Source organism: Vidua macroura, chromosome 16, assembly GCF_024509145.1.
Source record: "Vidua macroura isolate BioBank_ID:100142 chromosome 16, ASM2450914v1, whole genome shotgun sequence".
Classification (NCBI taxonomy): domain Eukaryota; kingdom Metazoa; phylum Chordata; class Aves; order Passeriformes; family Viduidae; genus Vidua; species Vidua macroura.
Genome location: NC_071586.1, coordinates 16,000,496 through 16,023,329, shown reverse-complemented (window position 1 = coordinate 16,023,329; position 22,834 = coordinate 16,000,496). Strand labels below are relative to the sequence as shown.

Sequence of the window (22,834 nt, the reverse complement as noted above, 5' to 3'; positions counted from 1 at the left end):
GGGCAGCGGGGACGCTGCGGGGCCACAGATTACACAGAAACAGGACTGAGAGGCACCAGGACCTGCCTCACGCCAGCACACACGTTATTCCCACACACAAAGGGATGAAATCGTGGCAAGAAAGACACAAAAGGCTGCTGGAGGCCAGGACAGCCCTGCAGTGAGCTGCGCTCCAGGCCTCTCAGATGAAAAATGCACCAGCCCAGGGGGTGTTTCCCAGGGGGGACCAGCTCCAAAGGAACACATTTGGATCTTCCAGGGCAGCCACAATTCCAGCTTGGCTCCCACCCAGAGAGGTGCTGCAGGAGCCTCAGGGAATATGGTCCCAAAGGGGGTCTGGCCAAAATGAAATTGATAGTAGAGATGGGCTGTCATGCAACTCTGCATCCCTCACTGAACTCCCAAGAAATGAGCAGGACAGGGTTGGTGCCTCTGGGCATTAGTGACTGCTCAGGAAGGGCCCTGAAGGAAAGGTCATTTCACAGGATCCCAGAATGGGTTGAAGGGACCTCAAAGCCCACCCAGTGCCACCCCTGCCATGGCAGGGACACCTCCCACTGTGCCAGGCTGCTCCAAGCCCTGTCCAGCCTGGCCTTGGGCACTGCCAGGGATCCAGGGGCAGCCACAGCTGCTCTGGGCCTGCCAGCAATTGCTGAAAAAAAATACTCCTGGTGAGGCACTGGGTGAGAGGAGAAATGCCACTAAATCAGACAGAAACCCGTCATTTCCAGCAAGTAAGATAGGAGACAAATTATAAATACTAAACATTTATTATTTTTCTCATAGGAAGGTTGCAAGATTCAATTTCAAACAACAGGACAAGGGCTTTCATTGCTGTTGGGATTTTGTTTTCCTTCTTTTAAGGGGAAAGAGAAGGAGGAACTGGTGTAAAGATACTACCAGAAGCAGTGCAAATTGAGATTAATTTCTTTCTTCAGCATGCCAGTGCTGAAACCACAAGCTAAGCCCTTCCCCATTAAATGGAGCCTATTTTCCAGTTTCTTGTGCATCACTGACCACAGTCAGGGCCCTCCTTGTCCTCCACCCTTCCCCTCCAAGAACCCCCAGCAGTGACAGCCTTGCACGGCACTGCAGCCTGGAGAAGCCAACACGGTGACACTTCATCCAAATTCGACCTGAACAGAACAAAAAAGCACAGAATTCCTCCTGCTCAGCCACCCCCTGCTGCAGCTCCCCAGGCTCCTGTCACAAACACGTGTTACACAGCCACAGAAACACACAAGAGGGAAATCAAAGAACCCAAGAACACTTTAGTTTCAGTTTTAAACGAAGGAAGGCAAGCTCTAAACAGGAGTTACTGACACCTTGTGCAAGTGCACCGTTGAGCGGCTGGGAACGGGAGGCAAGTCCTGCTCACAGGAAATGTTCCCTGAATGCACCCAGAGGCACCAGGCCCGTCCCCAGCAGCAGCACCAGGAGTGTCCCAGCCACAGCCCGGGGCTGGCACGTGCAAATCCCATCCTTTCCATGTCCTGGCCCGAGCCCTGAGCTCTCCAGGGCTCCCCTCCTGCAGCCCTCAGAAGTCGATGTTTGCCAGACCTGTGTGAAGAGAAAGAGGGATTTGGGGCAAGAAAGGAGGGTTTGTTCCTGCCCTCACTGCACCCAGGTCACTTCACACAGCAAGAAAGGTGCTTTCAGAGTTATTTCATTTTTTTAAACTTCAACATAAAGGATTTGGCGTGAGGAAAGCAGGAAACAGGTTGGGCTGTACTTTTTAACCCTTTTTTGATTGTGATGCAGCAATTAATCTGATGAAGTCAATCTGCAGGAGCACTGGAATTATTCATGGCAGAAGAAACAACACAATGTTCAGGAACCTCAGGGTCTGCCCATGAAATCAGGAAGACAAAGCAGGGGAAAGTACCATTAATGAGGGCAGTAAATTCAGAGTGGATAAAAAAGCCCTGCTTTAGATTAAGGCATACCCGTGCCAGGTCCATTGGACACTTGATGATCCCCCTTGAGATCACTCTTCTGTAACTGCTAAGATATCTCAGCCTCAGCACCCCAAATTGCCCTTTCTCTAATCACAGCAAAGAACAATGCTGAGACCCCCAAAACTGGGGCTGCTATGAACAGCTGAACTTTTGGGCCTCAGCTCCTCTCACAATAGCTTGTGTGTTACAGTCACCACTTTTCAGCCTGCAGAAATCCAACGCAGAACGTGGGGTTTTTGAGCTCAGAACTCTGGAGGACTCAGGAGAGCACCACCACAAGCAGCTCTGTCACAGCAGCAGCAGCAGGCTGTTGAAGAGCTCCTTTTACCCGTTTTTATTTGAAGATCTCCTTTCAGCAGCTCTGTCAGAGGCTTTGCTGCCCAGCCAGGCTGCGGAGACCAAATGTATTCCCATTTGCTGAGGAACAGTCAATAAATAAAATCTGCTCTTGGATACTCTGTCAGGAGCAGGGAAAGGGCAGAGAGGATGAAGGGGAGGAAATGATATAAGTGGCAGAGTTTTTCTGGAAAGACTGAAGTCCCTGAAATTGCAGCCAGAAGTAGAGACAAACTGTGACTGCAGAGTTGTCTTTCTAATCTGGACAAATACAGGCTGTGGCCATCCATGCTTCAAGCCAAGCAACAATTCCCCTCATTTTATCATTTCTTCAGCAGCAGCAACATCCAGAAAGCCTAAATCAAGTCTCTCTCTTTCACAGAAATTCCAGCCCAGGAGAGACAGAATTTTCAGAACGAAAGGAACAGGCAGGAGAGTTCATTTCAGAGGGAATATTTTCCCCAGGGAGAAAGCGGCGTGGAAAACTTCAATGTCAGATGGCTGCAAATGGGGACAGTGCAGAGAAGCCTGGGATAAGTAATACAAATTTATTTTTGTGTTGTCAGGACACTGTGCCTTCATATACCGTGTGCCCATATGGCACTTCCCATGCATGGGATTTGTAAACCTTTCAATTAGCACTGATGGGATAAAGCAGGCAGTTATTTAAAGTAACCCATACGGCATCTTCTGGTGGAAAAATTCCAACTCCCCTGTACTGGACAGGCTTCCCACTTGGATGCCCATAAAGCCTCCAAAGGCTGTGGAGGAGCAGTGGCCAGCTGGGAGGAGCTCCCAGGCCAGGGATGGAGCAGCAGCAGCCCTGGAGCAGGGGGGCTCTGAGGTACCTGGTGTAGCACCCCACCCCAGCCCTCCCACAGGACACGTCCATGGCAGGATCACCCCCAGGTGCTGGAGAACATTACCCAGGTTGCTGCTGTCCTTGGAAGCCCAGCAGATGCAGTAGTGCTGCATCAGCTGTTCAAACAGCTCCTTTTCATCCAGGAATTCAAGGGCTTCTATTCTGCAGGAATAAAATAAAAGTGGGGATTTGAGCTGGACTCTCAGCAGAATTTTTACTGAATTGTTCTCTCCATGGGAGTGAAAGCTATGGCCAGAAAGGCAGTTACATCTCCAGGGAATAGTTACAGGGATTGTCCATGATGCCACCACTGGTCCCACCCCTGTCAATGTATGGAACAAGTGACCCACAGGGTGCTTTCAACTCCTCATCCCTGAAATTCCCTGTTCCAGGACTCATCTGTGTAACTCCCCACAAATACCAGGGCTGCTACTGAGGGTCTAAGGGGCAAAAGTTCCTAAATGCACTCCCAAGTGTGAAGTGCTGCAGAGGAGCACTCTGGGAAAGACTTCTCTAAAGCAAAAGCATTTGCCTCACTGCGACTGGAGGACAGAGTTTACATAACCCTATTTCCTGGCATGTGGAACAAGTGCAAGGAGCTGAACAGATCCAAGGTAGCCAAAAATGCTGCAGAGAAAGCACGAGCTCTGTGTCTCCACCAGTGCCATATGGTCCCACCACACATCCCTGTTCCTATTTAAACCACCTCTGATTTCCACTCTCACCTGTTCAGTTCCAGGCTTTGAGAAACCCCCATAGGTGAATATTTTGACTAAGGTAACTTGCTCAGCTAATTCCAACTATGAATGACTCACAGCAATTCACGTTTCACATTATATCCCCAAGAAGTTACTCCTTAAAATTTCCCACTGTTTAGCATTTAATGCAGAAATATGAACAAAATCCAGGCAGATTAGTGACTGTTAAACAGCCTTTAGTTCCTGCTCTGTGCTCTGAGTTCTGCACACCCAGCAGTCTCCCCCTCACGATTTCAACGTGTTGTGGTCTAACCCCAGCCAAAATCTTCACAGGGAACATCGTGGGGACTGCAAAAAGTCAACACAGCATTTCTGTGGCATCTCCCATCCGCAAATTTCTGTCATGAGATGCCTTCTGTCACACCCAAATAAGCCATCACTGCTCCCAGCCTGCTCCTGGCAGCGTTCACCCTCTGGATCAGCAATGCAGGCATCACCCTGGAGGCTCTGCAGAGCTGCAGGAGTGCTGCATCCCCCTGGGCAGCACCTGGGGCAGCCTCCTCTGCTAACCAGGGGATCCCACGGCACACGTGCATGGCAAGGACCTTGGATGCCATCTGAGGATGACTCTGGGCTGCTCAAGTGGTACCTTTTGACGTCAGCCTGTGGCAGGAAGCTGTACACCTTCATCATGTCGATGGCACGGGCGTTTTCCCAGCCACTTGCCAGCAGTCGTTCCCTCTGGAAAACAAAGGGCAGCAGAGCTTTTGCAGCACTCCAGGGGAAGCACCAGGGGACAGCTTCTCCCCCTAAGGATCTCCCTGGGCAGCTGATTGACCTGTCCTTTGAAGAGCTCCCAAACCCTTCCCTAAGCGTGTGCTGCTGATCTCTGCGGGGCCAGGCAGGGCTGGGCTCTGAGCAGGTTGTTTGTGCAACCACTGACATTCAGCTAGCAAAGAGAAGCTCTGGGGTCACCTAATTGTGGCCTGCCAGGACCTGAAGGAGCCAACAGGATACATGGAGAGACACTGTTTACAAGGGATGGAGGGACAGGGCACAGGGAATGGCTTCCCACTGCCAGAGGGCAGGGATGGATGGGATATTGGGCAGGAATTGTTCCCTGGGAGGCTGGGCAGCCCTGGCACAGGTGCCCAGAGCAGCTGTGGCTGCCCCTGGATCCCTGGCAGTGCCCAAGGCCAGGCTGGACAGGGCCTGGAGCCCCCTGGGACAGTGGGAGGAGTCCCTGCCATGGCAGGGGTGGCACTGGATGGGCTCCACAATCCCTTCCAAACCAAACCGTGCCCCGATTCCACAGTAACGTGGCCAGCAAGGGGCTCAGTGCCTGCCCCACCCTGCCCTGGCCCCTGCTGAGCCCACAGGGCACGCTCAGAACTCGCAGCCAGGTTGACAAAGCCCAGTGCCAGCCCTGTGCCCCTCACCTGGGAGTCCAGGGAGCTGCAGAGCTCCACCCCGGCCAGGTTGCACTGCCGGCGCTGCAGGTTCTCGATCATGATCTGCCCGAAGCGGTCCCTCATGTTCACCTGGGGACAGGAGGAGACAGAAGTGTTCCCCTTCCCACCAAGCAGAACCTGCCTAAACCCTGCCACTGCCAGCTTGTAACTGCAGGTGAACCCGGGGGAAGGAACGCTGATGTGTGACTCCAGCTCAGGAGGCTGAATGATTTCTTTATTAGAACTATGCTAGAATACATTAATATACTATTTAAAGGAGATACTAACACTACAAACCTACTTGTTCTAACTCCCATCTCTAACTCACAACTGGTGCCCCTCTCTGAGAGCCCAGCCACAGGTGGGTTGGATTGGATTGGGTTGGATTGGGTTGGATTGGATTGGGTTGGATTGGGTTGGATTGGGTTGGATTGGATTGGATTGGGTTGGATTGGATTGGATTGGGTTGGATTGGGTTGGATTGGGTTGGATTGGGTTGGATTGGGTTGGATTGGATTGGGTTGGATTGGATTGGGTTGGATTGGGTTGGATTGGGTTGGATTGGCCACCAGGCTCAAACAATCCTCACCAGAATCCAACCAAGCCATCACCCCAGGTAAACAATTCTCCAACCACATTCCACATGGGGAAAACAAGGAGCAGAAATAGAAATTATTTTCTCTTTCTTCTCTCTGTGCTCCTCTATGAAAAATCCTGAGAGAGAGAAGAATGTGCCTGCCACAGCCTACGTCACAAATGCACAGGGTGCCAGCGAGTGGCACAGCAGCTGTCAGTCCCCAGGAGCACCCCAGTGCCAGGGGACAGTGCCACTGCCCCCAGGGACACGGGGGCTGGCAGCACTACTGCCTCTGCTGCAGCTCTCAGCACCTTGCTTCAGCTCTCCAGCAGTGATTTAAGGCTTGGAAGATCCTGTTAACTAATTCCTGGAGCCACCTAGTTCCCCCGAGGCAGTGTTTTACTTCCACAGGGAGAAACAGAGTTCATGCTGATGTGATTTTTGCTCCACTTTGCCAAAGAACACAGAGGTAATTATGTAATGTTACACACCCAGAGCCAGCACTCTGCATCATTTCTTTTTCCTCTGCTTTAGCTAAATCAATATTCTATGGTCTTTTCCACGTATGGATTAAGTCTCAATTATTTTGCTTCAACATAGTCCAGAAATTGTCTTTCAGAATAGCTGTATTTTCTCTACAATGAGCTAACCAAGCTACAAGTTAAAACACATTACTACAGAAATTCAGCAGAAACTGCTGTTTCTACAAAAGGACATGGCCCACTCTCATTCCTCAACAACTCCCACCCACGAGAGCAATTTTAATGACAACAATGCAGGTCTAAAAATGCCCCTTTGGTTTTACCTGCTCATAATTGATAACCATGGCCACGGGGAAGGTGCTTGCTGCCCACTTGAGCAGGTTTGCAGACTGCTGGGGGGTCATGTAAACCAGCACACACTCAGCCACCAGCAGCGTTGGCAAACTGTAAAACAAAACCAAAGGAGAACATGATTTCCAGCAAAAGAACAAGAAAAATCTGCTAAGGATTGTGAGCAAGCAAGTCACTTCATGTCTGCACAATTTCCTGAAAGAGCTCCATCTTTTATGAACTAGACACTGAAGATTGAATGAAATCTCTTCATCACGTTGACTCAAACTGGGCTTTCTGGCAGCTGTGAATTAATGAACCACAGGAGACTCCTGTGGCTGTAACCAGAGATTTTAGGGATCAATCTCCCCAAAAGTCAGCCTTGAGCACAGAACATTGTGCATTCTGTAAGTCCTCTCTGACAGCAGGAACTGGGATGTGTTAAAATTCCCTTTGCAGGACAACTGTGCCCTGTACACACAGCTCACACTCTTGTAGAGATCAGTGAAATCAGGCACTAATTACAAATAGAAAAAAAAAAAAAGTTTTCTTTTTAAAAAAAGTTCAAGGAAGAATTTTAATTAGACAAATTTGTTCAGTATCTGTAAAACAATCTTCACATATTATTATCTAACAAAATGTAATCTATAGTTTGCACGTTGCCTCTTCCCCCTCCATCCACAAAACAACAAAAATAGACATCTACACAAGTGATTTTCTTCACAATTACTGAGTTTGCTTTTAATTGCTGGAATGAAAGGGGGAAAAAAGTCACTAGAAGCAGGAGAAATTCCACAAGGAGCAGCAATGTAGGCAAGCAAGGCAACATTTCAGAGGATGGAAGTGTAAAGAATTAAATGGCAATTTGATGCATTCTGCTTCCCCATATGCTCTCTCCCACCCAGCCAGATCGCTGCTATTTATATTGCTTCCATTTGAAAGGTCTGTCCATCATCCACTCAAAAACTCAACTCCTGCCCCCCCAAGCCTCATGTTGAACAAGAAAACCCCGGGGGAGCTTTGGGATTCAGATCCCAAGGACTCCACTGCAGCCCCACCAAAAGGTTTAGGAAACAAGAAGGGTTTAAGAGGAGGCCACGGAAAAGAATTACAGAGATAAAGCTCAGAAATCCCAGAACCCTGGAATGGTTTGGGTTGGGAGGGATCAGAGACCACCCAGTGCCACCCCTGCCATGGCAGGGACACCTTGCACTGTCCCAGCTCCAAGCCCTGTCCAGCCTGGCCCTGACAAGGGCTTCCACAAGCCCCCATTAAAAAACCCCACAAAAAGCCAATGAAAGCTCTGTGATCTTACTGTACATCCAAGCTATGTTTCTTTAGCTTTTCCTCCAGATCTGAAGAGAAACGGAGGTCTGCTCCTACTATGGAATACCGACTGGAGTCCAGGCTGTGGGAATCTGCAAGGCAAATGTGGAGAGACTAACGTTACAAATGAGAGGGATTTGTGAATCAAAAACACTGCACGGGAGCACATGAATTGGGAGCCCAAGTTTGGTCTGTTATACCAAACTGTGAGCAGCAAACTCCTCTTTCTAAAACGTGAATTCCCCTCCCAGTTGTGTTTCCCAGTGCTCCATCCCCACCAGACCCTGCACTGAGCCTCCTCTCCCTCTGCAGCCACGCTGAAGCAGAGAGGTTAGCCCAGCTGTTACCATGGTTTCCAGGAATGCAGAGAGAAGAAAAATGGCAAGATTGAAGGCAGGGTTTTTGTTTTGTTTGGAGGGTCTTCTTAGATGGCCCAATGGATGTACATAGGAACTACATAAAAGTACATCAATTTCTGAAAAACTAAGCTAAGTGGCAATATTTCAAATATTAACAACAGATATAGCTATATAAATTAACTGTATATGTAGTTACATAATAAATATGGGGAGCAGCCATAGACTTGGGGCCAAAAAATGTTATCATTTAGCCTTTTGGTATGATTTAGTGGTGGCATTTAAGGAAAGAGCCAAATTACAGAAGTTATTCTGATTTTGTTGCTATTCCCCTGGGATACAACAGGATCCTGTGGATGCTCCCCAGAACGAAGGAGGGACAAATGCCAGAGTCCAAGGAGCCCCTGCCACCCTGGCTCAGCTGGGAGGAAGCAGCAGAGCCTCTTGCCATCAGTGATTCTGACCCCCAGCAGCACTGAGTGCACCCAGAGGAGCCCAGTGCCCACGGGAGGCACTTCCCACGTGCTCCATCAAACCCTCCCCGAGCCAAAGGCCTGCAGGAATACTGGGATGGCTCGGGAACGCCTCTGGAGGGGACTCCAGACCTCGCTGGGCAGCCCCTTCCAGTGCCTGGCCACCCTTTCCATGGAGAAATTCCTCCTGAGCCTCCCCTGGTACAGCTTGAGTGAGCAGCTGAAGGGGCAGGATGAAAGGGGTTTCCATTTCAGGAGAGGGGAACAAAACAAATGGGGACAAGTGTGGGTTTTCCCAATTGTTCCAGCAAGCAGTGATCAAACATCCCACAGGATGCACCTCTGTTCAGTCTTCAAGTGACCAAGTCCCTGGAAGTGGCACTAGCAAGGAAAATAGCTGCCATTCCAGCAACACTCGGGAGCAGATCCAGGAATCAGAAACAGTTCAGAAAGAGAGTTACAAGGGAAGAAAAGAGGAAAAAAAAGTTGTGCAGCATGCTGAATGATTCAACATTTTGAGTCAAGGCTTTTTCCATGTGCATGTTCTGTAATAGCTTTACTACTTCCCACACCCTTCTATTTAAGTGATTACATCAAGGCCATGATAATGGCATCAAAAAAAGCCACCCAAAAACCCCACCACACACAGGGAAGTGTTTAAATAGGGATTGGTTTCTGCCCATGGATACGGCACAGCGAGCGTCAGCCACCACAATTAGTAGGGAATTAATGCCAGCTCCCTGTCCAGCTTCGGAGGCTGGGTCACACAAATACATCAATGAAGAATAGAAATAAAAGCCAGAAATAAACCACAAAACTTTTTAAGTGATCCAGGAGAGAAGGAGCACAAACACTCCAAGGTGGAAGTAAACGTGCCTTGCTCACACCACACCGATTTGAGCATTTTTATCATAAAACCCTGAATTGGTCTGGGTTGGAAGGGACCATGGAGACCATCCAGTGCCACCCCTGCCATGGGCTGGGACACCTTCCACTACCCCAGGCTGCTCCAGCCTGGCCTTGAACAATTCCAGGGATCCAGGGGCAGCCATAGCTTCTCTGGGAATCTGTGCCAGGGTCTGCCCACCCTCCCAAGGAAGGAATTCTCCTCAGTATCTCACCTAAATTTCCCCCTTTTCAGTCTGATCATACTTAACCAGGCAAACTTCAACTGCTCCATCACCTCCCCCTTAGGGAGCAAACACACACTGATGGCAGGACAGTGGCAGCTGGGGACACCTGGAACTGCCACTGTCCCCAGCCCAGAGGCCACAAACATCCCAAAACCTGCTGGGACACGGTCTGGCACCAACTCCTACCTCACTGCAGAGCTGGAGGTTCTTGGGGCTGCACTGGGATGTGCCCTGAGGGTCCCTTCCCACTCAGGATATTCTGTGAAGTATGAAGTGAGCAATCTGCTGCCCAAGACTGAGCAGCCTTGCTGCAAATGGATTTTACAATTCCTGCCCATCCACAGGGCAGCTGGGAAAGGAAAAGAGAATTCCAGCTTGGCAGCGTGGCCACGTGGTCCCCATTGATTTCTCCTGAGGAACAAGAGCTTGTTTTAACTGAACTGATTTGGTGTGTATGTTCAAACCCCTCTGCTCACTCCCACTGCAGTGCTGTGACTCAGGCCAGCTGCCCTAATGCTGGCACAGCCAGTGACCTTTGGTGGCTTAAACCACTGCAAATCCCATATTCCAGGCTCTAATTCCTACCCAGGCACCACCACCTCGGGTTGTTTTTCAGTGAGGTTGTTTGGTTGGGTGCCCTCTAGAGCTGCCCTGGGGATCTGTGTGATGCACACACTCAGCCACGTACAAAGATTCTCTCTGTACCTGGCTGAAGCGAAGGTTTGAGAAACACCAGAAACTCAGATTTAATTGGAGAAAAACAAAGGAGGGGATGGAGAAGGGGAGAAAGATGAGCCCCCCCCTATCCCACCTACCCCAGCCAGGCTCTCCTGGCCTGGGCACAGGTTCAGCTCTCCAGGGATCATCAATAGAGAGTGCTCTGCTCTGGGCACACACCTGTGTGGTTATTTCCCACGACTCTGGCACACAGGTACCAACACAAGTGGTTCAGATTTCACAGGCATAGACCAAGACAAGCTTGTAGTAACTGAGTAGTAGCAGGAGCTGCTAATGGTTGCCTTCTGACCTGACCACGTTGAATCTCTTCTTCCCAGCTGTGTCAGGAGAAGTGCTGCTGTGCTGGAGGGAGCCCTCAGGCCCTCCCTGCTGCCCTAAGCCAGCTGCTGGGGCAGCACTGCAGCCTCCAGGCACACCAGGCTCTCCCTCTGCCACAAGAACTCAGCCTCCTTCTCTTACTCTCTTCTCACATTAGTGCAACAATTTCCTGGAGGTTTTCCAAGAGACAGCATGCAGGATACTATTGACTCCAAGTGATTTCATTAGGATTTTCATGCTAAGGTATCTCTGGCAGCTTTACAAAGCAGCAGCCCCTGCAGCCTGCTCTGCACGCTGCTCTCCCCCAGCTCAAGCTCCATTCCACCAGCTCAGCAGGCACTGCCACACACTCAGCTTGTCCTGAAAGGCCAGGGTCAGCCCTGCAAGTCCCCCTGACACCTACACTGGGGAAAGAAGGTCTGGGGATGGAGGGAAGCTGTGCCCAAGCTGGCCCAGATAGGGCAGAAGGTGTGAGAGGCACACAAAGGAACAGTCATGGTATGACACCGCTCAGGGGGAGCAGAACAGCAGAGAGAGCACCTGAATGGTGCCAATCCACATCAGCACAACTCAAACCAAAACTCCAAACAACCTAAACCAGTCATTCCTGGTGTACCAGAGACAGGAGGTGACTGATGTGGGGAGGCAGGCACGGGGAGGGACAGGATTGCAAAATCCTGGCCCACATCCCCACAGGAATGAGTCACATTTCCCTACCTGGCAGTGCTGCTCCCTGTGCCACTGGTAATCCCAGAATAGTGCAGGTCTAACACCTGTACCAGGTCAGACCAGAGGTCTCCCTAGGATGACACCCAGCCTTCCAGAGGCCAACAGCACCTCCAAAGGGAGAAGTCAAAGAGAGGAAACATCTACTAACAGTGGCACCTAAGTTGTCTTCTAGCTTTTTCTCAAAAGTACTTAAAATTGCTTTGTATTTCTGGACCATTACTGAGCTCATGCTTTCATCCATCTATTTATTCTAATACCCAGATCCTGCAGGAAGGCAGCAATAATCATTTACATGTGAGGCACAAACTGTTTTTCCCCCATGTGCATCACTTTCTATTAATCCACATTGAAATCATCATCAAGTCACTAATTTCACAAGATACTTCTGCAGTTCTTTACCACTCCTCAGAGTTTGGATTTGCCAACAAGCTGCCACTTACTAATCACTATTTTCCCAATTTTTTCTTAGTGTTGAACAACAACATACCCTCAAGCACAGATCTCCATCTCCTCCATAACAAAAATTAACAACATATGCTCGCCCTCCATCCCAGCTCCTCATCCATATGAGAACCATTCCTTCCCCACAACCACTGTGCCATTTCTTTGGCACACTTTGGCAGGGGACACAGTCAAAACACGTTCTTGAAATCCAAGCACTATGCTGATGTCCTTTTCCAATAGCTGTGTTGACTTGGAGAACTCCCACAGACCTGGGAAGCACAACTTACCTTTCCAAAAGCCACGGGGACTCTTGCTCAACACATCCCACGATTCCTGGGTTCCACTGAGCCTGTCTGCTGGAGCTCCTATGACTTCTTCACTAGAGACATCAGTCCTGCTGGCCTGGGGTTCCCTGGACTTGCCCTGGAGCCCATGTGAGGCATAGCCACAACCTTCCAGCTGGATTTAGCTTTAAATGAGAGGGCACAGACCAACCAGCAGCTGAGCAAATTCCTTGTCAAGCCCCTTCAGACCTGTAAGAACTCTGCTCACCTGTTTGATTTATCCACTTATTCCAGCACCTCTCCTGCTGGCACTTCCCCACGAAGCAGTTCCCTTAACTGGTCATAAACCAGAGTTCTCAGGCTCTGGCCTGTGGCTGGGGCTCAGCTCAAACTGGATTTCCACAACACCTCCACCAGCTCCCCACATCCTGGACACTGCTACATCCCAAAGATCTCGGTGCAGCAGAGCCTACACCAGCCTGGGACTGTGAAGCTGTGACACCCAGCCCTGAGAAGGAAGCAGAGGAGCAGCTCCAGAGAAACCAGTCCCACCAGTAGAGCTCAGTGCAGTGGGAACTGGCTATTAAGAGCCCCAGGTCAGAGCAGTGCAGGCTGACAGGCCTGCAGGTGCTCTGCAGTTCCAGATGTAGCTGCAGCTCTTCAGGAACACAAACCCAGCCCCTGGCACGGACCCAGGGCTGCCTCTGGGACTCTGCAGGTGCAGCAGATCTCCCTGGGGCCAGATGTGCCCCTGCCTGCAAGCCAGGGGTCCCCAGGAGCCCTTCTTCTGCTCTGGGCCTTCACCTTTGGAGGCCTGAGGTCCAAGGGAGAGCTCTGCCCTTGGAAGGACATCTGCAGGGCTGGGAAGGGAAGACCAATAGTGAGCAGCTGCTCACTATTAATAAAATAATTAATATTAAAAAATAATTAATAATAAAATCTGCAGAATGGGCCCAGAGCCTGGGCTAGAACTGTGCCCAGGGAAGGGCCACAGGTGGTCACAGCAGGAGCAGCAGGCACTGCAGGCTCTGCCAGGGTCACACTGCTCTCACACAGCAGTGCTGGGCTGCATGCAGGGAACTGCTGCCCCCTGAACTGTCCAAGGCAGCTGCTACAGCTCAGCACCTGCACTGAGAACACGACCTCAGTGGAACCCAGGGAATTTTCCACAGGTAAAAAGGTTTTCAAGTGCAGTCCTGACACAAACACACAATTATAGAATGACTTGGGCTGGGAGGGACATGAGAGATCACCCAGTGCCACCCCTGCCATGGGCAGGGACACCTTCCACTGTCCCAGGCTGCCCCAAGCCATGGCCAGCCTGGCCTTGGGCACTGCCAGGGATGGGGAGCCCACACCCTTCTGTTCCCTGATGAGGCTAGAAACCAAGAGAGCACTGCCACATCACACCACCTGAAATTATTATCCTTTTAATACTAAAATGTAACAAACAGCACTGGCTCACGAGCCTGGACTGTGCTGCAGGCTGTGTTTCTGCTGTGAAAACTGCTAAATGTAAAGATTTGTGCTCCTAATGAGACAGAAAGCAGATAAACACTCAACAGATATTTTAATCCAGTATCCATGCCTCTCTGTAGCACTTTTTCCTTTCCTGTGACAGAAAAGGAGCTACATATGAGAGAAAAAGAAAAAACCCAACAACTTTCTGCCAGAATAAAACCACTTAAAGAGAAGACATTTCTAACATGACACAGAACAAATGGGCAGGAGTCTGTAAGAGAAGAAAAAAACCTCTTTTCCCTCCCAATTCTCTGTCCAAACAGCATTTCAAACATTAAAAGCCTGCCCACATAGCAGAACAAAATGATCAGAAAAGTTTTAAAAGTGCTGCAGTACATCACTGACTGAGTTTGAAGATGACTCACCTATTAGAAGAGAGTCCCCTGAATGGGATTCCATAATTGGTTTTGACAGGGGAGGTTTTGATCTGTGGGAAGAAGGAAGAAGCATCTCAGAGCAGTTAAGCCTGTTGAACAGTGTGCTTACAGCTTTTTTCTTAACACATATATATATATGTGTGTGTGTCTGTGTGTGTGTCAAAAGCAGCTGAGGGAATATCTCTGCCCTCTGCTGGAAAGGAAAACCTTTGCAAGTCTGGTGAAGTTGGAGCTGAGTTTTGTACACAAATTCTTCAATTCTGAGAGACTCTTTCAAGAGAAATCCAGGCATTCTGTAACATGCCCTCAATAACCCTCAATGGATTCATTCCAACAGGACTTTCCCATGCAGCAGCAGCTTCCTGCTCCCAACTGAACGGGCACATCTGGGAATTCAGCGCTGTCCTCAACAGTAAGAGAAGATTTAATCACCTCTAATTGACAGGACACTGTCCCTGCCACACAGCAAGCTCTGCTTGGCTCCCTAAAGCTTCCACACATCCCCTTCAGCAGCCTGGGACAGTGCCTGCAGGGCCTGCCTGCACAATGAGCCTTTACTCTGCATACAATCCTGGCATGGTTTGGGAAACTCCCTCACAGCCCCTCCAGTGCCACCCTGCCATGGCAGGGACACCTCCCACTGTCCCAGGCTGTCCAAGCCCTGTCCAACCTGGCCTTGGGCACTGCCAGGGATCCAGGGACAGCCCCAGCTGCTCTGGGCACCCTGTGCCAGGGCCTGCCCACCCTCACATCCCAGAACATGAGGAGTTCCTCAGCAGAGATGAAGTAATGGCACTGACTGACAGCCAGTCTCCACAGCTGAACACTGGCCTCACACTTACTTGATATTATGGATTTTTCTTGCAACGATCATTGGAAAATCCACTTCAAAATATTTCCTAGGGAGAAGGTTTTCATCCTGGGAATTGCAGGAAGACACTAGAGTTAGGGACACTCAAGTTTCACGTGCACAGGACAAAACAGAAGCAAAATCCTGAACAGTTGTGCTTTGGCTTACAGTGCCATTTGTAACAGTGGTGTAACAGTGTCCCACAGCTAAAACCCCCTAAAATCCAACAAAAACCAGCTGAGAGACGTTAGCATGCCCTCTGAGAACTGAGGGAATTATTTAACACTTGATGTAGTCACAGAAGCCCAGGATAGCTGGGGTTGGAAGGGACCCTGGTGATCATCCAGCCCGAGCTGTGCCCAGGCAGGGTCACCCAGAGCAGGTGACAGGAACGTGCCCGGGGGGCTGGGATGGCTCCTGAGAGGAGAAGGACTCTACCCCCAGAGCAGTGAAACACACACTCCAGCCCTGTGCTCTGGTGTGGGAGAGCACAGCAAGCTGCCACAGCATTTACCAGGACTTCCAGCACAGCCTTCCACGGGCAGAACAGGAAGGGTTTGCACAGGCTCACCCAGACAGTGACCTCATCCCAGCTCTCCTCCAGCCCACAGCCAGAGCACAAGCAGCCTGCCAGGACTACAAAAGAGGGGAAAGCTCTTCATTCCACGCTGGCACCGTTTCCCAGCTGGAGAAGCTGTGCCAAGTCTCTCCCTTGCAGCAGTCCCTTTGTGATGGATGTTGCTGCCCGTGCTGGCTGTCAACCCGTGCCTTTCTGAGATGAAAGCAGCACTCAGAGCACTCAACACTCCAGGAACTGCCTCCCAGCTTCTGCACATTCATTACTGCACACCTGCTCTCTGCAAGGACAAAGAATTGGAATTACAGGCCCCACTTCAGCTTTTAAAATCACTGCTACCAAAACATTATATTGGCAGAGCTTTTATAGAAATGCAGGTAAGAGAAAAGCTTCACATCTCAGGGAAAAAACCCTCAGAATTGTCTCTCTTCCACTGATTGAATGAATACAATAAATTGTGACCAAGCAAAATGCTCCTCAGGCTTCCCTCCAGAACCCAGATTTACCAATGGAAATGCTAATGAGAAGACAGTTCACTCAGAGGTGTGTTCACCCAGAATGATACCATCACACAACACCTGAGTAACTGAATTTCCATGAATTACACACACACAAACACTCCTGTGTATGGAACAGGGTGCCCAGAGCAGCTGGGGCTGCCCCTGGATCCCTGGCAGTGTCCCAGGCCAGGCTGGACAGGGCTTGGACAGCCTGGGATAGAGGAAGGTGTCCCTGCCATGGCAGGGGTGGCAGTGGGTGGTTTTCCAGATCCCTTCCAACCCAAACCACTCTGTGGTTCCATGATTTACATAAATAAACTCACAGCTGGAATCCCAGGGATGTGGGCTAAGTGTGGCAGGAGGTCAGGGAGTGATCCTGCCCCTGCACTCATCCCTGGAGAGCTGCAGGGTCCAGTCCTGATCCCCAAGAAAGACAAGGAGCTGCTGGAGAGGGCCCAGCAGAGGCCACAGAGATGGTTTGGGGTGTGGAGCATCTCTGTGATGAGGAGAGACTGCAGGAGCTGGGCCTGGTCAGTGTGGAGAAGGGAAGGCTGAGAGGGGATCCCATCAATTCATACAAATCCCTCCCAGGGGTGTCAGAGGATGGTGCCACACTCTGTTCAGTGACAGGATGAGGAGCAGTGCCCAGGAACTAAAACACAACAAGTTCCATGCTGACATGAGGAGGAACCTCTTTGCAGTGAGGGTGGCAGAGCCCTGGAACAGCTGCCCAGGGAGGGTGTGGAGTCTCCCTCAGGAGACATCCCAAACCCACCCGGACACGTTCCTGTGTCACCTGCTCGGGGTGACCCTGCCTGGCTGGACTGGATGATCACCAGAGGTCCCCTCCCACCCCAGCTCTTGTGGGAGTGTGTGAGAGCTCCTGCTGTGCTGCCCCGTGGGTCAGAGCCAGCCTGCAGAGCCCAGAGCAGCCCCCCCAGCCCCCGTTACCTTCAGCCTCCAGAAGAGGGTGTCCATGCCAGCCCCGAGATTTACAATCTGACAGTTGCATTGTGTCTTCTCCAGGAAAGCCTTGATCAGGTAACTGACCCCGTGCACACGAGCATAATAACCTGCAGCACACACAGAGCTGGGAGTCAGCACTGGCACACAGCTCTCCATGCTTAACACCCGTGAAGATCCCTAGGCAGTCTGGAGGAAGAATAATGCCCTCTTTTGAAGGCACCTAAGGGCTTTTGGTTTTCTTTTTTAATTACAGACAAATCTCCATGCACTGATAAAACCCAACTCCTCGGGCAAACAGGAGTTTTAGTCAAGTTCCACCTCAAGCAGAGCAGAGTAATTCTACACTTGCAGAGACCCAGCTGTCCTGAGCCAAACCAACACTTCTGACTGCTTGGAGGAGATCTCTGCACTGGGACACGCAGGGACAGCCCATGCAGAACTCAGAAAGCAAAGGAAGAGGGTTTTGACTCACAGATTGATATTTAAAAGATCAGATACAGCCTGGAATCAGTGCTGTGAAGAAACCTCGTCTCACTCTTTCACATATTCCCTCCCTCCCCCCCAGCTCCCAGGGTGCAGGGGTTTTGTCAGGACAGGTGAGGTGTCCCCATCCCCATTCCTACTTGCCTCTGTTGATCTCAGGTGCCTTCCTTTCTTTGGCTTGTCTCACAAAATACTGGATGTAAGGGTCCTTCCAGTAGCCAACACTCACAGCAAACCTGTGCAGCAGCAGGGAAGAGACAGAATTATGAAATAAGGCCCCCAAAATTTACCCTGAAAGATACACAGGCTGGAAAGGTCCCTCTGGCCTGGGTGTGCACATGCAGGCATGGTTCAAAAATGTGTTCCATGTGTGGAACTACTTGAATTAAGAGATTATATAAAGTTTAGTTAGAAATTTTAGCTGTTGCTATGTTCAACAAGCATCCTTTTAATAGCCTCTTTGCTACCCGATGAAATTTTGTGATCAAAGACCCAAATGTCAGAAAGTCCCTCCTGGGGGACCCAGAGGATGAACTGTCTGTCTCCAGCTCCTCAGGCACACAGCTGAGGCTTTATTCCACACGCTGCTGTGTGACAAGGTGTTTGCACTGATCCCAGAGCTCCTACACGTCGGCTGAGCACAGCGCTGCCCTGCTTTATCAGCACTCACGAGTTTTACACTGACTCCCCAAGGAAAAGCCTCCACCCACCGCCCTGCTGCAAGGACTGCCCGAGCAAGCGGCAGCGACAGAGGCTCGCTTCACGGCCAGGCCCGGAGGCGAGAAGGAAGGAGATGGAAACCATCAGGCCGGCTCTCCGCTGAGCCATGCCCCGCTCCGCACGCTGTGAGCCAGCCCCGGGCGCTGCTCGGGAACGAGCCCCGGCAGCGGTGCCTCCGCCGCACCTCTCCTCACCCCGGGCTTCACCCGCGCACACGCCGGGATCAGCTCCGAGCGCGACCCCGGCCGGGCCCTGCGGCCGGTGAGGCCCGGGGCGCACGCACAGAGCCGGGCCCGCTGCCGCGAGCCGCCCGAGCCTCTGCCCACCCCCGCCACCGGGGAACACCGGCGGGCGCCGCGCCGCCCCAGCCCGGCCCGGTACCGTTTGCAGACGGACGCGTCCTCGCAGGTTCCCCGCACCGCCTCGTCCGCCTCGTCGGGGCCGGCCGCGGCCGCCATGGAGCGCGCGGGGCCCGGCCGCTGCCGCCGCCCCTGCGGCCCGCCCCCCGCCGCCTCCCATTGGGCAGCCCCCGCCGGAACTCGGCGGCCATTGGTCCGTGCGCTCACGGGTGTGCGCAGCGCCCAATGAGAGCGCGCGGGATGCGGCGCCTCGCCCCGGAAGCGGCGGCGGCGGTGGCGCAAGGCGAACCGGGAGCTGTAGTCCGGGAGCCGCTCGGCGGTAACGGCGCGGATGCCGGCTGGCGGCTGTCCCGGCACGGGCGGCCCCGCCCGGGGACTCGGTCCGGCCGGCCCTGGTGAGGCAGCAGCACCCGGCGCCACCGAGCGAGCGGCGCAGGACGAGCCATCCGGGCTGCGGGCGGGACATCCGGGCCGGGGGCTCCGATCACGTGCGGCGCGGGTGGAGGGGCAGGGCCGGAAGCGGCGGGGGCCGGGCCAGGCCGGGCCGGGCCGGGCGGGCGGTGCTGGGGCAGCGGCGGCGGCGGGGCCGGGCCAGGCCGGGGCAGAGCGGCGGGGCCCGGGCAGAGCCCGGAGCAGCGGCCGCCGCCATGAAGAAGCAGTTCAACCGCATGAAGCAGCTGGCCAACCAGACCGTGGGCAGGTGGGCGGCGGCGCCGGGGACGGGACCGGACGGGACGGGGCGCGGGGGCTCCGCTGCGCTGCTCGGCCCTGCGGGGCCGTTCGGGGGCGATGCCTCGGGGGCAGCGGCGGCCGCGGGCGCTCGGGGGGCGAAGGCTCGCTCCGCGCCGGACCCGGGGCTGTGCCTCGCCCGCCCGGGGGTCGCGGCCGCGCCGGGGTCCCGACGGCTCCGGGGGCTCTCGGGGGTCCCGAGCGCCTCCCCGGGCCCCGCGGGGCCGTTTGTATCGGGCGCTGCTTGTGTGCGCTGCGGCGGCTTTCGCTTCCTTTGTGGCGGCGGTGCTGTGGAGCTCTGTGCTCCGCCGCTCGCTCTCTCTCCCGTCTGTGGAGACTTCGAGAGCGCCTCTCCAGGGCTTCGCTTGCCTCCCCAGGACTTCATTTCAACAAAACCCACAGCAGCCCCCTAGGTACAATTGCCAGCAGTTTCCAGCTGTCGGAGCCTGGAAGGTTTTTTGACTCGGTCAGGTGGCAACAAATCCGTGCCCAGACAGGGAAGTGCCCTGCAGCAGCGGCTGTGCCCGAGCTCAGCATGCAAATGTCACCACACTGCTTCTCCAGCAGAAACCGATGCAGAAACTTCCTTCTGCTTTCAGAAAAGATTTCATTTGAAAATCAGCTCTTATGCTGAGAGTGTAAGTTGAAGGTCTGTGCTGGTGCTGACAGTGTAAAGTTGTTATCTGAGTTTGTGTCTTGGGGGCCTCCCTCAGCGGGGTGTTTGTTTTCCTTGGAGCCCTCACAGCCCAGGGCAGGTGTGCCAGCGAACAAAGCCCAGGGAGGAGATTTTTAATAGGTTTGCCTTGCTGTTAAAGACGGAACAACTCCCCAAGCAGCCTTGTCCTCTGGTTCCCGCTTCATGGGAATCGATGGATTTTTTTTTTTTTTTGTGTGGCCGGGGGGATTATCGGCGTTCCCTGTTTGCACGTGTCGGCCCCACAGCTCCAAATCCCGAGCGGAATGTGGAGCAATCCGGGCTGTCCTGAGCAGGATAAACAGCTTGGGGTGCTCTGTGCTGCCGGGGCCAGCTCCAGAGGAATGTGGGGCCGCGCTGGGCGTGTGGCTGGGGAGGCTGGCAGGGACCTTTGGCCGGGCAGGTGAGGGCTGCGGGTGCTGGGTGTGCTGTCCGGGCAGGTTCCTGCCCCACACCTGTGCCACGGACTCTGGGGTGCCCCGGGCACGCACGGGGTGGGGGGAGGCTGGTTCCACTGAAGTGCTGACGCTGCTGTCGCTGGTTTTCATTAAAAACTCTGTAAGTGACACCCAGCCGTTTGGTTTTACACGTTTGGTATTCTTTGGTGGTGACTGTTTCATATTGCTCACCTGCTGCTCACATTTCAGGTGCTAGTCAAGCATTCCTGTAGTCACCAGGGCCTTATTTTGTTTCCCAGAGCAAAACCCCATAGCTGGGATGGCTTTTAACAGGTTTCACTTGCAGGTGTCAGGGCTGAGGCTTTCAGGCTTGGTTTGAGAAGCACTGCAGGGCTCATGGAAGGCATGACAGACCTTCAGCGGGATCTCCCAGGCAGTAGTTTATGTTCTGTCGAGTTGCATTCTGTTCTGTTGAGCAGGGTGAACTCCTTTGTTAGTTTTTTGCACTGGGATGGAATGAGGAGACCAGTCCTGCATCAGGAGGACCCTGTGGTTGTGTGAATGCCTGAGGAGGTGATGATGGCTCAGTGTTCCAGGGCCCTGCACCGTGGGGAGCCCTGCAGGGAAGGAGCTGCTCCCAGGAGAAGCAGTTTTGGGAGGTGTTTGGGATCTGTCCATCCCCCTGTCCATCAGGGGCCGATCCCTGCTGGCTCCTGGTGCTGTGTTTGGAAGGGGGGTGTCTCCTCCTGCTCTGCTTTTCCCTCCCTCAGAGGTTCCTGGGCTGTGGGAGAGCAGCCACGTTCTCCTGAGGTCAGCAGGGCTGAGCGCCCTGGGGTTGTTGCCTTAATAAAGGCAAATAGTTTATCCTTAAAAAACCTTACAGAGAAAAAAAATACAGCTCCATTTTTTAGTCTATTAAAATACTATAAAACTCACGGTTTGTGAAACTAAAATATAGATAAAAACTAATAAACTTCTGAATCCAAACAAAAAATACCATCTCACACATTTAATCCCAACCCTAACAAAAAAAGGTGAAACTCCACAAGGGCTGTCTGAGTGGAGGGAGGAATGACACTGCCCTTCCTCCAGCCAGCTTCTGGGGGTCCCATCCTGGGCCTTGGACCCCAAATATCCGACCTGGCATCAGGGAAGTAACACCTTAATGTGGGAAATAAGAAAGGATGGGCAAGAGCTCCATCAAAGCTGAGGAATGGCATTTATGGGAAGCCTGTGAGTCCACAGATAGAATTACATGAGTTATGAAATACATGTAGGAAACTAATTAAAGAGGGGGTTAGCTCAGTGGAACAGGATTCCACAATAATTAATAGATGTGTTAAATATTTTTCAGCAATTACCTCATGCATGTTCTTGGCTGCCTTAAGTGTTCAATCTGCTGCTGAGGACTTTATATTTCATATATTGGACAGATTTGTTGGCAGTGCTGCTGAGGGGAGCCACACAAGCTCTGGGAAACCTAAAAAGTGAGATGTCAGAGCTTGGGCAGCGTGACTGGACACAGCCTGGCACTGGAGGTGGCATCACAAGGTGATCTCAGGGCAGGCTTAGCTGGAGGAGTGAACTGGGAGTCCTGGCGTGTGTTGGTGCTCGTGGCATCCTGCAGGCTCTCACACCCAGTCAGGATAATTCCCAAAAAGCAGGGCTGGGACCTGCAGGTGGGCAGAGGCAGGCCTTGCCAGGAAATCATCAGTTCCACAGGAGCTGAATGAATGCATTGCCATGAAGTGGCATCTTGCCCACAAGAGGCACAGGGCAGATCAGCCAGAGGAACGAGCTCAGAGCTGACTTTATCTTGGGCTGCATCCTCAATCCAGCTGCAAACAGCTGGGAAGTTTCAGTTAGGCTGAAAAAAACAGCTGGGGAGAGAGTGGAGAGGAAAGGAATAAGTTTAATTCTGAACTTCATGCATTTCAGGTGGCCTGTGATTCCTTAGAGGCCACGTGCTGGGGTTGCTTTTGGTGGGATTTCTCTCCTAATTCCTCCAAACCTTCATCTCTGTGGAGGCCCAGGGCTTGGATCCCCTGGAGCAGCTGTGTGTGCTTGGCCTGGGCACAGAGCAGTTGTGACTGGTTTAGGATCTGCTGTCTCACAGGTTTGAGGTTGTTCCTTCCCTTGGGATGCTTCCTGAGCAGATCCTCACT

The 22,834-nt window shown here is 52.4% G+C and overlaps 2 protein-coding genes across 3 annotated transcripts in view; one reads left to right on the top strand and one right to left on the bottom strand.

Annotated features, from left to right (window-relative positions):
• Nucleotides 1-751: 751 nt before the first annotated feature.
• LCMT1 (leucine carboxyl methyltransferase 1) lies at nucleotides 752-18,995 on the bottom strand. Its single transcript, XM_053992338.1, has 11 exons — nucleotides 18,871-18,995; nucleotides 17,914-18,005; nucleotides 17,272-17,393; nucleotides 15,236-15,312; nucleotides 14,382-14,443; nucleotides 8,010-8,112; nucleotides 6,688-6,808; nucleotides 5,294-5,395; nucleotides 4,504-4,595; nucleotides 3,221-3,318; nucleotides 752-1,560 (listed from the first exon to the last, which is right to left on the bottom strand). The coding sequence occupies exons 1-11, from the start codon at nucleotides 18,945-18,947 to the stop codon at nucleotides 1,538-1,540; spliced, it is 969 nt and encodes a 322-aa protein (XP_053848313.1). The 5' UTR covers nucleotides 18,948-18,995; the 3' UTR covers nucleotides 752-1,537.
• Nucleotides 18,996-19,434: 439 nt separating this feature from the next.
• The window catches only part of ARHGAP17 (Rho GTPase activating protein 17), a 43,304-nt gene continuing 39,904 nt past the window's right edge, over nucleotides 19,435-22,834 (top strand). Inside the window, exon 1 of one of the 2 annotated variants that reach the window (XM_053992318.1) lies at nucleotides 19,435-19,548. In XM_053992318.1, coding sequence (XP_053848293.1) covers nucleotides 19,496-19,548 — 53 coding nt within the window. In that variant the 5' untranslated portion in view covers nucleotides 19,435-19,495. The remainder of the gene's footprint in view (nucleotides 19,549-22,834) is intronic. The other variant, XM_053992325.1, reaches the window with a different exon arrangement.

What these genes read in the sequence shown, in the direction of transcription:
- LCMT1 (XM_053992338.1), bottom strand. Translation starts at nt 18,947, where the DNA reads ATGGCGGCCGCGGCCGGCCCCGACGAGGCGGACGAGGCGGTGCGGGGA. An exon ending in AAACATAGCTTGGATGTACA is followed by an intron (nt 6,809 to 8,009) that starts GTAAGATCACAG and finishes TTTGTTTTACAG; the next exon opens with TTTGCCAACGCTGCTGGTGG. An exon ending in CAAGGACAGCAGCAACCTGG is followed by an intron (nt 1,561 to 3,220) that starts GTAATGTTCTCC and finishes CTCTTCACACAG; the next exon opens with GTCTGGCAAACATCGACTTC.